At 37.8% G+C, this 16676-nt stretch overlaps 1 protein-coding gene and 1 long non-coding RNA gene across 5 annotated transcripts in view; one reads left to right on the top strand and one right to left on the bottom strand.

Annotated features, from left to right (window-relative positions):
- The window catches only part of prdm2 (PR domain containing 2, with ZNF domain), a 66059-nt gene that overhangs the window by 19104 nt on the left and 30279 nt on the right, over window positions 1-16676 (top strand). For 2 of the 3 annotated variants that reach the window (XM_031904876.1, NM_001130385.1), the window contains 1 exon segment: window positions 12557-12709. In XM_031904876.1, coding sequence (XP_031760736.1) covers window positions 12557-12709 — 153 coding nt within the window. 3 annotated transcript variants of the gene reach the window in all.
- Window positions 1-16676, bottom strand: part of LOC108648190 — a 40574-nt gene that overhangs the window by 17709 nt on the left and 6189 nt on the right. The window contains exons 2-3 of one of the 2 annotated variants that reach the window (XR_001924943.2): window positions 4449-4520; window positions 915-1067 (exon numbers count right to left, since the gene is read on the bottom strand). This is a non-coding gene — a long non-coding RNA (uncharacterized LOC108648190). The remainder of the gene's footprint in view (window positions 1-914; window positions 1068-4448; window positions 4521-16676) is intronic. The other variant, XR_001924942.2, reaches the window with a different exon arrangement.

The raw sequence follows: 16676 nt of genomic DNA, 5'->3' as shown, positions 1-16676 counted from the left end.
GTGTTTGTATTTGCTCAATTTGTTTAGTCATTACTCCTTGATCAGAAAAGCCTTATTCTGAAATATCTAAATGAGAACTAAAGGAATTTAGCAATGTTGGGTCTGAAGGACAAGGAAACATGAAATCTCTCAGTGTGTTTGTTCCATGGGCCTCAATTCATGGGGGTGTGGCACTGTCTGCATATTGTATGTACATATGTCTCTGTAATAGTTTCCTTCAGCTACTCCTTTATTCCTCCCCTACTCCAGAAATATACTGAGAGGTCCGTTGGTTTTTGAAATTGAGCCCAGTATGTACCTGCGAGTGTGTACATTGTAGGGAACTAAAGTTGCAGTGTTCACTGAGGCAGGAACTAAATGATGAACAACTGCTGTGAATTATGTTGGTACCATCTGCTTAACTGGCAGATTTACTTAATGCAAATGTTTCCCTACCTGGAATTTAAAAAAGAAATTTGCCAAGTTCAACTATTTTTTTTTTTTTTTTTAGTTTAACTAAAACGTCAGTGTTATGCACCACAATTCCAAGTGCTCTGAAGTAATGTATAACATTGTACACTATGGCCAAAACTGCTGCAAGTTTGCTAGAATTCTGTCACAATCTAAATTTGAAAAGTCAGCAAAGATGTTTTAATACATATTTTACCATAATGACCATTTTATTTGAACTGATACAACTTTGGCATTGTGCTGGCAATGGAACCTTAACCTTTATTGGATTCATTTTTTTAACATTTACATGGGGATAGTTAACAACTCCTGATATAATCTGAGATGACAACCCACATATCTCCTTATGGAGCAATACTAAAAAGTAAAGTTTGTAAGCTTCCAGTCATTTTAAAGGAGAAGAACAGGTCTCACTAGGGGGTGCCAAATCTTATGGACCCCCCCCATTGATTATAATCGCTTACCTGATAATCTGGGCCTGAGCTCCTGTTCACTTAAAACTGCACCAGCATGGGGTATTTCTGTAGGAGCTCATATGCCACAGTCTTCTTTAGTTTCTTTCTTCTTTTCTTCGGGCCCAGGCAGCTTTTTGCATCTAAGGTCCGCTTTTCAATCTACTGGAATAAAGAAAAGCTGAAGCTGAAGAAATGATCTTCTACAGAAATACCCTGGGCAGGTGCAGTTTTTAGCAAAGAGCAGTATCGGGCAGGGGTATGAGGTAAGCAGTTATAGTTGCTGAAGGGTGCCTAACATTTCAAGGAGTTGCTCGACTACCACTAAAATGTACTGTATATGTGGAAGGGGGAAAAAAAAACATATATGGAGCATTTGCCCAGAATTCAATAGATCATTAGCCAGAGAGGGACAGATGATTTTGAACATAGGTCTGCTCTGCAAGGCATTACATTGTTCATCCATTTTATAAACATGGTAGTCATTTAGCCATATAGCATCCATACTGATCCATACTGGCAAGGACTGGTGTAAACCATGCATTCATACAGACAAGTCTATTAGTACAGGTATGGGACCTGTTATCCAGAATGCTCGGGACCTGGGGTTTTCCAGATAAGGGATCTTTCCGTAATTTGGATCTCCATAACTTAAGTCTGCTAAAAATCATTTAAATATTGAATAAACCCAATAGCTTGTTTTGCCTCCAATAAGCATTAATTATATCTTAGTTGGGATCAAGTACAAGGTACTGTTTTATAATGACAGAGGAAAAGGAAATCATTTTATAAACTTAATTGCTTATAATGGAGTCTATGGGAGATGGCCTTACCGTAATTTGGAACTTTCTGGATAATGGGTTTCCAGATAAAGGATCCCATACCTGTACTGACTTTTATTCTACATATAGGGAAAGATTTACTAACACTGTCACAGTTGCAGTTTGCTGTTCTTATTTCTTCCTGTACAAAAATGCTCAATTAACTGAAGTGTATTCTAAATAAATATATTTGAATTTTTTTGAAGGAGTGCTATATATTATTTTTTTTTTCACTGGAGATAAGACCAAGTTACGCCTTGCTACTTATTCCAATCAGCCTTTTATAACTAACTGACTTCTGCCTTTTGGAAGTTACTGTAAGAGGGTAACCCAGGATCAGACAGGTCCACTGTGATACCAGGAAAAACTTCTGTGGGACCCAATCCATGGGGGCTCCCATCTGCTGCCTGCAGCTGCTTGACTATACACCCTAGAGTTTGTAAGGCGAAAATAAAGAATCAATGATGGCCATATGTTTCATTGTGGAATGCACAGCCATCTTTGATTTTTTTTACAGGCAAAGGGCAACAGAAAAAATTTAAAAATTTGTATTTTCCTTGTAGATGGTTTTCCATCTACCTATATCTGAAGTGATCTTAATAGAATGCCTGGGGCTAATAAAGTGTTTATTGGTCATTTCTGTAATGTTTCTATCACATCTTATTAATATGCTCGTTATCTACTTTCTATTGTGATTACACTGGAATGTTGGGGTATTTATGGCTAAAGTATGAGTGGCCTGAAGTTTTTAGCACTGTGCTATGTTGGGTGCATTTTTTGGGTCCCCAAGTTTCACTTTCACCTTATACTCCATAGTTTGTTTAGATGGCCTTGCTTGTCTGTGTATATAGCACAGGGTGGGCATGGGTGAGTGGCAGTGGTACTAAATGGGCGACTTGCCTTAAGATGAGATGGGCCTTTGGTTTTACACTAAATCCTGCAACTTAAATTGTGAACAGGTTTTGCTGAATGAATTGCCCTTTTTATGTGCTACTAATGTTGTTTTCCTTGATGCACATTTTATGAGTCTGGTTTTGGCTACTGACCGTATCTCTTTTACACATATTTTATCTTTTTATTATCACTGTTTATACAAAAAATTCAGTTTTTAAAGGTAAATAGTATTAGTATCAATGGATGACTTAGCTTTCCATAAAATACATTTGCTATTTTTTGCTGATTTCAATAATCTTTGATTTAGTAATGGAAATGACTAATAACATAGCAAAGGAAATCAGACCCAAATAACAGTTTTGCTTGTTTGTGAATATTTGGTTATTGCAGCCTTTTGATATACAGTATATAGCATGCACAGTACCACTTGCATTTCTTGTATACCAGCAAACGTAAGGAACGATTGGCACATTCTCAGTCTGTGTGCTACATGGTGCAGCTAAGAAGGACATCTTCTACTAGAGCTGCCAGCATCATGGATTGCAGTAACCCAGTGAATAAAGCTGTAGCCATAGTAAGGATCAAGTCCAAGGGAGATGCTTTAGGGCATATTTAGATGGGGTAGATAACTGAAGAAAGGGACATAGAAGGGGTTTGTGAGCGCAAAAATATCATTTTTACTAATGAAAAAATATTCTTTCTTGAGCAACTTTCCAGTATACATCATTGGACATTTTTAATGCTTTTGACATTAACTGCTATTTAAAGAAGAATCTATCTTCCACTTGATATTCTTTGCATGGTTTCCAAATATTGAATGAATGTAGCAGAAGTCAATTCAACTTGTGGCCGCAGGAGGAATGTGGACCTCCAAAGCATTTTTATGCCCCTCTGTCTGCCAATTGGCATATAAAAGTGTGTGTGTGTGTGGGGGGGGGGGGTGATTAATGCACATTCCCATGTCCCCTGTTTCATAAGTAATTTAGTATCTATGCAAGTGCATGTATTTTCAGAAAACTGATTTTTTGTTACAAAATGATGGTCATAAAATAGTTAAGCCATCAACTATTTACCTCTGGTCATATTTTTCATGAGCTGGCACCTCCCTGTATGGTAGCATTTCTTGGGGTAAGTGTCTCCTGACTAGGGCATTGGTTCCTATCACAGGGTTTAACCCACCTCCATGCCATTAGCTTTTATAGGAGAGAGATTGTCAAGACCACAGCATTGGTTCTGCAGGCTTTCCTCCCCTGCTTGTGGCTTGTAAAGGAGAAGACTGCCCATTGACCAGACAGACATTTTTTAAAGGCATAAGGCCACCATTTAAAGGGAAGGATGTGGGGTTGCTACATTTTTCCTGCAGAGTAACTCTGCTAAAGTACATAAATACATAAAAGGGGGGTTGTATCTATGCAAGTGCATGTATTTGCAGAAAACAGGGGGTTTTAGTTACAAAATTATTATTATAAAATTTGTAGACCCCATATGGTGGTCCTAACTATTTACTTACGGTTATATTTTTTAATGGCTGGCACCCCCTGCATGCTACCTCTGTGTTTTACTTCTCCCTTAGTGCCCCTAGACATACTGATATAGTCTAGCAGTAGTTGAAGAACTTTACCTTTACACCTACTGTGTTCTAAAAGTGCAGTGAATATATACATAGAGACTCCCATACAAATCATTCTTATAAATCAAGCTTTTGTTGTATTTTCTCACACTATAAGGCAAATGTTCTAAAAGTATCTATTTAAGGTAGAAATAATCTATTTCTATTAAGTCAGTGCTATTTATCAAGATCCACAAATAAAAAAACATTAAAGAGGCTCACCTTCACTAAAGAGAACATCCAGTGCACACCACCATAAAAAATAACGGTACGATTCAGAAATTAAACAGATACCTTATGGAAGCAAAGACAAAAGTATTAACTAATTTATTTGGAGACTTTTAAACTGGAAATGGGAAGTGAATTGGCACAAAAATTTTCATTCTCTTGCTCCATTCTTGTTAGCAATGCACCATTTTTGTATAAGGCTGCATATTACATCTCCCCAATACTATAATGCAGAGATGTATTATCTTGACATATTAAGTGAACAATGATCATTCCACTCTTTAGTAGACATAGCAATTGAGGTTTTACTACACAGATAGAAATGTAACAAGTCTCTGCCACAGTTCAAGTACTGCATCACTGCTGGAAAACAGTATCACACTTTCCACTGAGCTATATTTGCCCATGCAACGTCTCAGTATTTAACTGCTAATATATTTTACTTTTACTGGACCTTAGATGGAATTTCCCACTTCTCTGAATAAACAGAATACAGATACATTTTAAAGTATTAAGTATTATAACACCCCCATTATAAAATAGATAATACAGGTAATGTACTTAGCACGTCAAAAAATAATGTGTGCTGAGGTGATTTTTTCAGTATGAGAATAGTTTCTTGTTGCAGTGAATTTGTTGGGAAAAACAAATAACCGATTCAGGAAGGCCATAGAAATCAGTATGTTTGCAAAAAGCAGAAAGCTTGACAATTTTCTGGCATAAAACTTTCTAGAATATACACATTATCTGCCTATTTTCTGGTTTATGGACATTAATTCTGTCCCAGATCTGGTTTGAAATAGGCCATACGTACTTTTGCAGGTAGTACCTATTGTATTGAAACACTTAATACAGCGTTTACTAAGGGCCTCTCTGCGTTACAGTGTGTGTGTGTGTGTTTATGGCTTTATACTAGTGTGCTTTTAATGTGATCTTAATATTCGTTTGTTGTTTGTTTCCACTAGGTGTCTCTAATCACTTTGTGTATTTTTCCATGATACTTTTTGGTGAAGTGGTGTGCAGTGGGTGTTCTCTTTGGTGGAGGTGAGCCTATTTAAAGTTCTATTATGTGTGTTGTGGTTTTTTTAATTGCAGTCCCCATTAGAAAGAAATGAGTGTTCAAATAAAAGCAACCTTTTTGTTCTTTTTGAGTGCAACATATTTTGCAGGCGACGGCATTACTTGGACTGAGACTAGGGCCAGAAACTTTCTTGTGGTGCTGCAAGAAAGTCTCAAAAACCCAGATACCTGAATTTCAGCTGACACCTTCTCTGAGGAAAGCTGCAGGCAGTGCTTCTATTTTTACACTAATTTGTTACTTGGGCTATTAGTGGGGCATAATGACTTAGTATAGTAACACAGAGCCTATGATTGGCTACTGCATGTAGAAATTTAATTAAGGTTTAGTATGTAAGCCCCAGTCTCTATAGTTGGCCACAGGCCAGCTCTTGAGATTGGTCAATTCATGTGTGTTGGGGGTTGTATGCTGCACTAAAAAAGGTGCAGCCTATTGCAGTGAGTCTAACCAGCATATCAGCAGTTACGCAGAGAAGTAAAAAGATGTTTAAAGCTGTAATTTACATGAAAGATTCAACTGTGAAAGCTATCGTCAAGTGAAACCACATCACTTGGGAACCATTGCTTTCAGGTGCTTTCTGGCTAGGCCATAATTTATTGTAGCTCATAAATATCCAGATTTTTGCTATCTGCTCATTCCCACAACATAAATGTGCACTTCATCTGTCTGTTCCTATTTTGGAAAAAAAAACCTTTGACAGTACTTGTGTTTTTTTTATTCTGGAGCACTAGCATATTTAGGAAAACTTGGACAGTTAATATGTTTTGTCATGAAAGTCACTCATTCACAAATGCAAATCACAATGTTTCATCCATTTTCCAACAAGACTGAAAAGCTTGACGGATAAAAAAGGGAGAAAAGTTAAATGTAGCTTGAAATCTTTAAACAGTTCTGTAGAAACGTAATCTCAAATTTTGTTAAATCTTCCCCTTAGTATCACTTCTGGACTCTTGTAACTATAGTGATGTGAATGATGAAACAATATTTTCATATGCCTGTAACCTTGTAATGTGCTAAGGAGGAAGCCTAACTAGACCACAGAAGTCTTAAAACTAGTCTGAACAAAATGGGTCAGAACAATATTACTTTTTACAGTAACCTGCCACCAATAATTGCCTTTTTTCTAATTGTGTATTTTCAAACATAATGAAAAGTCTTATAGCTGGCTAGAAGGGATTGACCTCAATAGCTGTTCATGTTCTGGCAGACTTTTGTGTTCCTTCTGCTTACATCAACAGTAGATATAGAACAGACAACTAACTTGCGATTCAAAAGCACTTAGCCATTTATTAAATCACAGGCTGAGTTCTTCAACCAATCAGCATTTTAGGAATAAAATGTGACTAAAATATACCCACTGCCCTGGTTTGCTAACTGCAACACACTTTATTATTCTGGGCCACAGGGGGTGTAGGTGTAACAGATCCAGCCTCTTAACATATGCATAATTTGTGTTTTTTTGTTCATTATTACAGGTATAGGACCCATTATCCGAAAACCTGTTATCCAGAAAGTTCTGAATTACGGAAAGCCCATCTCCCATATACTTCATTTTAAAGGAACAGTAACACTAAAAAATGAAAGAGCTTTAAAGTAATAAAAATATTATGTACTGTTGCCCTGCACTGGTAAAACTGGTGTGTTTGCTACAGTAACACTACTATAATTTATATAAAAAGCTGCTGTGTAGCCCTGAGGGCAGCCATTCAAGCTGGAAAAAAGGAGAAAAGGCACAGGTTACATAGCAGATAACAGATAAGTTCTGTAGAATACAATAGTGTTTTATCTGTTATCTGCTATGTGTCTGTGCCTTTTCTCCTTTGAATGGCTGCCTCCATGGCTACATAGCAGCTTATTTATATAAATTATAGTAGACTTTCTGAAGTAAACACACAACTTTTACCAGTGCAGGGCAGCAGCACATTATATTTTAGTTATTTTTATACACTTTCATTTTTTGGTGTTACTGTTCCTTTAAGGAAATTTCACATTTTTCAAAAATATTTCCTTTTTCTTTGTAATAATTAAACAATACCTAGTACTTGATCCCAACTAAGATATAATTAATCCTTATTGGTGGCAAAACAATCCTATTAGGTTTATTTAATGTTTAAATTATTTTTTAGCAGGCTTAAGATATGAAGATCCCTTATCCTGAGCATTCTGGATAACAGGTTCTATACCTGTACTGAATTGAGTTAATACATTGATTTAGTTATTAGCTCGCTGGCTTAAAATTCTGAGTGCTGTTTTGTCTTTTGAGGACTAAACCTGTTGCTAGATTTTAGTTTTATTGACCTCATCTGTTGTATTAACAGATTCCAAGATTGTACTTTAACAGAAAGGTACTCTTCATAAGACACTCTCTTTACTACTACCTAACCATTCATTGCAGGTTACTCCAGTTCAGAATCAGCATGCGCTAGCATCCAGCAGTTCTGCAACTGCGTATGGTTACAATATTACTCTTGTTAAACTTACTTGAACACTCTCATAAACTACATGTTTGCCACCTGTTTACCAGAGTATGGGGTATTTGGGAGCAACAGGAAGGTTTTTCCTGGTAACTGTTGCTTTTAAAGAGACTCTGTGGCACACATGAAATCTGATAGTGCTTGATACCGTCTCTGTGTCATATGTCATTGATACGTGCCAGTAGGCTTCCATTCATATTTAGGAAGGGCATTAAGCATTTCTCCACCTATTAAAGGAAAAGTAACACTAAAAATTTTTAAGTAAAAGATCTATTCTACCCTGCCCCAATAATTGCCCTATCCTGCACACCATTTATTATTTTGAATGTTTTATTAGAAAATACCTGCTAAAACTTGGCTTCCGGTCATTTGAAATAGGGCGATACGGCAATGCAGGGCAGAATCCACTATGCGACGATTGATTGATCAATCCTAGCCTTCCTTCTGTATAGGAAGGAGTCGGGCTAGGATCAATCAATCGATCATCGCATATGCCATCAATGGCACTGTGCAGCTCTAACCTGGCCCAAGGAAAGTCACAATACCGAAGCTTGAATGAATCCGAAACTTTTGTATTCGGCGCGACAATACGATTTTGTCGCACAAATTTTGTCACAAAGTACGAAAACGTTTTGAACAGTACAAAAAAGTCACGCAGGTACGAAAAAGTCGCCGATCGAACGCTTGGACTGTTCGTGGATTAGTAAATGTGCCTCTAAGACTGGCAATACATGGGCATATTTAAACTGCCAATTTGGCACGTCAGTCCAAATTGGCAGCTTATCTGCCAATGTATGGACTCTCCCCAATTGACTCCCCAGCATATATCTGGCTAAAAATCAGCCAAATGTCTATTGGCAGGTTTGTAAATTGCATTGAGCGAGGACCACTTTGCCTATTAATATGGTCCTCTACTGATGGCCCGCAGGCCTAGTATCTTGATTAGACATTTTTTATACAATTATACTGGCAGGTCTGTGGTTAATATGCCGATTTTCCATTTTCTGAAATATTTCTACTGGCATGTCTAGGGTTAATATACCCATGATCTATTTTATTTACTGATTGTACTGGCTCATGTTGGGTTACTATGCTCATTTTCCATTTTCTGTATTAATTCTACTGTCAAGTCTGGGGTATGTTTTGGTAAAATCAGTGTGGTATTTAGGGGCCAAAGTGGACATGGCCAAAAACAATTTGCAGTGCTGCATGCAGCAGATCTTTTTGTCCCTCTTTCTATTTTTCAAATGTTGGGACGTATGATTTTGCTAATGGGTGGTGTAGCTGCCTTACAGGTTAGCTAACTGCACCCTGTTTGCTACCGTGTTAGAATTTGGCTCTGTGTCAGTGAGAGAGACTGAGTGTGAGTTGGCTTGCATGTGTGTGTGAGTGTGCATTGTCTTGTGCAGCATGTTGGGCGGGGGCATGCCTATAGGTGGCTGCTGCATCAAGGGAATACACCAAATCCCAGTCTGATCCTCTCTCAATGATCCCTCTAAAGCTTTGCACTTGTGCACAAGCACACAATAGATTGTGGTATGCACAAAAAATTGTTTTTTAAAGTGCGCACATGGTTTTAAAATGTACGCACAAAAGAGTCTAAGAAGAAATTAGAGAGAACACTGGCCCCTCTGTATTCATTCTGTATGTATTACACTTTCCATAAAGTCCCTTGTGTTCTGGCACTTCCCACTGATTGGCAGCTCTTTTCTTATTTGCCCGTCCTGCTTCTAAACTCTCCCAATACATCTGTCAATATACACATTTGTTAACCAGACTTCTATGGAAACTTCCCTCTCATATAACTCATATGGGGGGGGGGGGCTTTTTGGGCTTTATTAGTTTCAGCTTGGATAGCCACATATGCAAATTAGAATATGGAAGGACCAAAGGCAACCACATGGTTAAAAGTTTTCAACTTCCATGTAACAAAAAGTCACATGATTTTAAGGATTCGGATTTGGTTCGGCCAAAAGCATGGATTTGGCCTGATCCTGCTGAAAAAGGCAGAATCTTGACCGAATCCTTCTCTAACTGGAGATTCCAAAAATATATGGTTTCTGGGGTTAATTTACAGTTATTACACACAAAATATTTTTTTATTGTTATTACACATACATTACACAAGACATTTTTACATATGCAATATTAATGTTTGCTGTTCTATGTGGGTCAAATAATCAAGTAATCCTAGCATATTGTTCAGAATACTCCTGCAATTCATATTTATTATTTTATTGTTAATTATTATTATGTATATTAGATATTATTTTACCGTAAAGTGAAGGTTTTGAGTTAATTTCTGAAAAACTGCTAGATTTTCTGTTTGGTGACTTGGAGTAGAAAGAGGTGTATTTTGTAATTACCAGCTGTTGGAATCTGTTTTTCAAATATGTCTACTGACATTTAGTGCGTGTCTGTATGAGCTTTACCTTGCCCTTTAATGCACATGACTGGTCCGGCTCACTCCAATAGGCGCTTCTTGCTCTGCATGATGACGCGCTCCTTGCTTTGTTATGGCATACAGTGGCCATGCGCTGCTCTGCTTCCTGACTTGTTTTCTTGTGCCATGCTGTCTTTTACCTACCACTGTGGGTTTTAATTTTTACTCTGTTTATTTTTTCCCTAGTTAAATAAATATATATATTTACTCTGCTTATTTTTTGCCTAGTTAAATAAATATATATATTCATTGTTTCAACTCATTTGTTTCCAGTTGGCATTGATTGCTACTGTTGCTTTTAATTATCTTCCCAGATTTAGACACAACATGCTGCAGTACTTTTTAAGGTTACTAAACTTGCTTAATGCTCATATTATTATTCCAAACACTATATCTTCATGATAACTGACATTCTTTGTTTGTTTACTTTGGTTTCCATGATTACTGTAGCCCTTTTTGGCACCATTTTTGTGGGTATATTTTAGGATGAAGACACATGGAGCTACTTGTAGCAGCTACTTGTCACAGCTACAAAACATCAGAAAATACCCTGACATGGACAATACTAAGAATTGCCTCTGCTAAAACACATGTAGAGACAATTATATGTAAATGATCAGCATTGTCTTTTTTAGTAGCCGTAATATGTAGCTGCTACTAGTAGCTCTGTGTGTCTTCACCCTAAGGGTTTGTGAGCGCACAATCTTTTGGTTTGTCCCTGAGGAAGATAACCGTTAGTGCTAGAAACGTCAGATTTTCTTTAATAAATGTTTTTCCCCCCATGAGTGTGGTACTCTGTCTCTCGACATTTGCTTTTAACCTGCACCCGGGGCATTGATTTTTTTTGTTAAGAATGTGCTTGTCCCCGACTCGTACTATTCATGTTATTCTTGATACCCGTGGCATAACTACCTCTGCACCTCTTGGCCCTTCTTTAGTGTATCACCAATGTGTTTTGTATGCAGCTCCATTTTTGGTTTGTGATTTAGCCATATGTGTATATATTCCACCTTGATGATTCTCTAACTCTAAAAATGCACAGCGCAATACAATATATCTATATACATTGTTTTTATGTGAGAAATAGGTAAGGTGTTAACTTGCTACATTAGTACTATTTACTTTGTATCGTTTTTAATTGTCACTTCACCTTGCCTTTTAATTTTGGTTTGGGGATTTCTTTGTACATTTTTTTTTTAATATTACTTTGTGTTTTTTGCCTTGTCTGAGTGTAGTGAAGCCTCCATGATGATTAGATTAGTTTTTTTTTTTTAATACTGTTCATTGGATTCACAATTAAATTGCAAATTATTTACAGCTCATAGCACTTTTTAAAGAATTGCTTGAAGATGGTTTATTTTATTCAGAAAACAATAATTGTGTTCAGTTAAAAGGTTTATTATAAACATTTTATGCTGGCTGAAACTGAAAATCACACAACCGTTATTACACTACTAATTTTGCTGGTCTGCAAAAGTGGTGGCTCACCTTCACACAACTGCATTTTATTGTTCTGTGCATGCACAAGCATTCCGCATTCATATATATGCATATGTGTACGTTAGCTCTGTTTCAAACTACTTCCATGTCTTTAATAAAGTCCACAATGCTAAAGCACTCATTACTGTCAAGCACAGACAGTTGAGATTATAGAGTTAAACTACACATTTCTGAACAGACTACTGTGTCGCACAAACAAGTATCAAGCAGAATTAAGAGTTGCTGTCCAATAGTAGTGTAGTAAGGGCAACAATTGGTGGTGATGTCAGTATCAACCAATGTGGTGAGCTGGATAAGATGCTCTGCCCAGAGATCAATAAATTAAATGCACTAACACTCTAACTTCAGAAATTTTAAGTATGAGCACATTTATTAATGTTTTTAGTATGTGGTAAACAGTGACCATTACTGTGTGAAGGTGAACCACTCCCACCCACTTTAAAATTATCACCTGGAAGCTCCTGCTGCCACCAAATCCATCACTTCAAAGCTTATTCCCAAAAATACGTGAAATAAAAGTAAAACCATTTGTTAATAATAACTAATGGTTTTGCTTTTATTTTGTGGGTTTTTTTAAAATATCAAAATGTATCTGTTTGTCTTTTAGGTATACTACCCAAACCTTGGATGGATGTGTATCGATGCTACTGATCCTCACAAGGGCAACTGGTTGCGATATGTGAACTGGGCTCGCTCTGCAAAGGAACAGAATTTGTGCCCTCTAGAAATCAATAGGGCTATATACTACAAGACTCTTAAGGTACTATTATTGGTGTTTGCTACATTGCTTGACTTATATTCATATTCAGTTGATCTGTATACAGATATGGGACCTGTTATCAATAATGCTCGGGACCTAGGGTTTTCCGGAGTTGGGATCTTTCTGTAATTTGGATTGGCATACCTTAAGTCTACTGAAAAAATAATTTGAACAGTGATTAAACACAATAGAATTGTTTTTCCTGCAAGAAGGATTAATTATATCTTATTTGGGATCAAACACCAGCTACTGTTCTATTACAGTCATTTTGGCTTTGCTAAAACAATAGAGCAATAGTCTGCTCTTCTCAAGTCAAGACTTCAGTTCTCCCACTTTGGAATTTTGAAAATTAGCCAATCTGTCTAAATCTGGGCATTTATTGCCAGTTTTAGCTATATAATCACTCTAGAGATTAATCCTTAAAGGAGAAGGAAAGGTAAAAACAAAGTAAGCTTTATCAGAAAGGTCTATGTAAATACAGCACATAAGCATTCTCAGAAACACTGCACTGAGTTCTCTTTTCAAAAGAGGGGAGTCCTCCCCTCTCCTCCTCCACCCTCCCTCAAGAATGCTAAGGGCTCCCCCCCCCTTAGGAATGTGGATCTGAGCCAATCGGCAGGAAGCTGACTCATAGTCTTACAAACTGAGCATGTACACCGGTCTTGGTCTTGGTGCAGGAGAGAGGAATTATGGGAACTTTCTTTACAAAGCTCAGCGTTTTGTTTTTTTTCCTATGAGGCTTCTGATCATCTGAACGGGAGAAATATGGGGAGACTTAAGGGCACTATTGAGAGAACTGAAGGTATGCCTGCAGCTTGAGATTAACTCTTTACTAGCCTTGGTCTGGGTAGTGGCCCACAACAGGTGTCAGGCTTTTTGATCACTGCTTTAGGTAGCAACAATCAAAAACAGTTGTTTCTGGATGTTCCCTGCCTCTGGGTAATGTCACAGAAACGGCATTGTTAGCATTATCTATACTGCCGGAATTAATAGTTAACCAAAATATAATTTACATCCTAATTAGTGACTGATTAAAGTATCTTTCTTCAGGGCTCTGGCACACAGGGAGATTAGTCACCCGCGACAAATCTCCCTTGTTGTGGGCGATTAATCTCCCCGAAATGCCATCCCACCGGCTTGAATGTAAATCGCCAGTGGGATGGCAAACGCGGCGCCGCAATTTCCCCGAAATCGCGGCACCCTATATGCCATTCCACCGGCGATTTACATTTTCGCCAGTGGGATGGCATTTTGGGGAGATTAATCGCCCACAACAAGGGAGATTTGTCGCGGGCAACTAATCTCCCCGTGTACCAGAGCCCTCAGAGATCACCTGACAGGAAATAATGCAGCGTGGGACTAAAAGACAGAGCTTTGTCCATTCATTGGCTGATTTACCCTAGCATGTATATGTGCTATTGGTTTCTATGTGACCACAGTGTCTTGTATGATCCAGGAGGTGAACTTAGCACTTAAAATAGCAATTTTTCTATTTGGGATTATCCAAGTGCACATACCACTTGCAGAGTGTATTTTTATGAAAATGCTATTTTTAAAGGAAGCAGTGTAGGTGACTTGTTAAAGGCATAGTAACACATTCCTGCTAGATGCAATAAAGCTTCATAAGCCCTTTAAAGCAATTGCAAAATAACACATTACGATTATATACAGGTATAGGACCCATTATCCAGAATGCTCGGGACCAAGGGTATTCCGGATAAGGGATCTTTCCGTAATTTGGATCTCCATACCTTAAGTCTACTAAAAAATCAATAAAACATTTATTAAACCCCATAGGATTGTTTTGCATCCAATAAGGATTATTTATATCTTAGTTGGGATCAGTTACAAGGTACTGTTTTATTATTACAGAGAAAAAGGAAATCAGTTTTAAAATTCTATATTATTTTATTAAAATGGAGTCTATGGGAGACGGGCTTTCCGTAATTCGGAGCTTTCTGGATAATGGGTTTCCGGATAAGGGATCCCATACCTGTATATATATATATATAAGTATTGTATAATTTAGGGCAGTGATGTCCAACTGACTGCCTGCGACCCTCCCGCAGTGTGGCCCCTCCACCTGTCTGGCTGCTTACCTTTGTGTAGGGTTTAAATGGTATCAGTACTGAGATTAACTGGCCCTCCTGCAATGTTCACACCTCAGATTCAGGCTGCAAACCACTGTACTGCCCTATGCTCCCCGTTTGTGCCATATTTTGCCTGCACTAGGTTCCCTGTGTGTGCCATACTCTGCCTGCCCTATGCTTCCTGTGTGTGCCATATTTTGCCTCCTGCACTAGGCTCCCTGTGTGTGCCATACTCTGCCTGCCCTATGCTGCCTGTGTGTGCCATACTCTGCCTGCCCTATGCTGCCTGTGTGTGCCATATTCTGCCTGCACTAGACTGCCTGTGGGAGGTGAACCTGGCAGGGGTTTGTTCTGGGAGTTTGTTAACATTTGGAAATAGCCATTATATGGCCCCTAAGGTGTGTAATTATGTGCTGGGGCTAGTTGTTCTATCCACATGGGAGGAGGAGGCATATGGAGTTATGGGTATGTCTTAATATGACATAATAAACTTCTTTTACATATGAACGATGGATGATATCCATACATTAAGCACCAACCATTTGGGTTTTTGCTGCGCTATCACCATTAATGTGGGTATGATCTTAAAAGTTCACGGGTGTGGTTTGAAGTGAGTGGACTTTCATTATCAACCCTCCAGCATGTAGGTTAGAAAAATTCCAGCCCTTGGAAAAAATTGGACAGCACTGATTTAGAGAAATCCTGCTTGTTGATTGATAATATCAGATACTTGTGTAATTAATTGGAGCACTGTAGTAGAGTCCTTGGACCTTTGCGTTATAATTAGTTTCTTTATGACCCGGTAGGCATTGTAAGTACCATCTCTACTTTTTCTGATGATACGGAATTGTACAACACTATACGTTTCGTGCAGGAGTGATTTGACTTAATTGGAAAACTGAAAAAGTAAAAGCAAGGGCACTCAAATACTTAAAAATTAAGGTATCTTTATTTGCATGGGTTAATAAAATAAATATAAATTAATTTTTAAGCATTTGAGTGTCCTGCTTTCATTTTATTTCTGTATTACCTTGGGTGTCTTACAGGTAACCCCTGCATTGAGCATCTCACACCATGTCTGATATAATATAGGCGTGCAACAACAAATATCTTCTAAACTGGAAAACCAGGCAGCAAATTGGCAAATGAGGTTTAATGTTGTGTTGGGTTCCAGTGAGGGATTATTATTAAAGTTGGGGTTGTTTTCTGTAGAGAAAAGGCACTTGTGAGGGGACATGATTACTTTTTACAAGTACATTAGAGGGCATTATGGACAAATTGCAGGGAATATTTTTCACTTAGAAAGAATCAAAGAACAAGAGGCTAGTGCTTTGGATTAAAGGAACAGAACTTTCAGTTTAAGCAGTACAGGTCATTCTTCACGATGGGGGCAGTGAGTTTGCGGAATGCCCTGCTGAGCAATGTTGTGAGAGGAGACTCTAATAATGCCATTAAGAGTAGCTTGGATGATTTCTTGAACAAGCATAATATCCCAGGTTATTGTTATCTTGAGATCTACAATTATAGGTATCTGTATGTATGGGTCATTTGGAGGAATTGAATTTATAAGTTAGGATGTTTTTGCTTGTGCCTTAAATGCTTGGCCAATGTATTTTAATCATTTTATTATAATAATTATAATAATTCTAGTCAACATGAGGCTGTAATTTTACCTATGAAGATTTTATTGCAGGTATTTATTTATGAGAATTCAAAAAATAAAATTGCTAAAGGGGTGCTGCTGCCATGAGGCAGGTTGGGACAATCACCTCAGGCGGCAGCACCCAGCAAGTTACCAGGGGCAGCAAAAAGACACTTCTGGTAACTTCAAAGGAGACATATCCTATAAAAATGATGAATGTACCAATGAATTATAC

Source organism: Xenopus tropicalis, chromosome 7 (genome assembly GCF_000004195.4).
Source record: "Xenopus tropicalis strain Nigerian chromosome 7, UCB_Xtro_10.0, whole genome shotgun sequence".
In the NCBI taxonomy this organism is placed as follows: domain Eukaryota; kingdom Metazoa; phylum Chordata; class Amphibia; order Anura; family Pipidae; genus Xenopus; species Xenopus tropicalis.
Note: the sequence above shows the minus strand (reverse complement) of the source record. Positions and strands in the feature narration are given on the sequence as shown.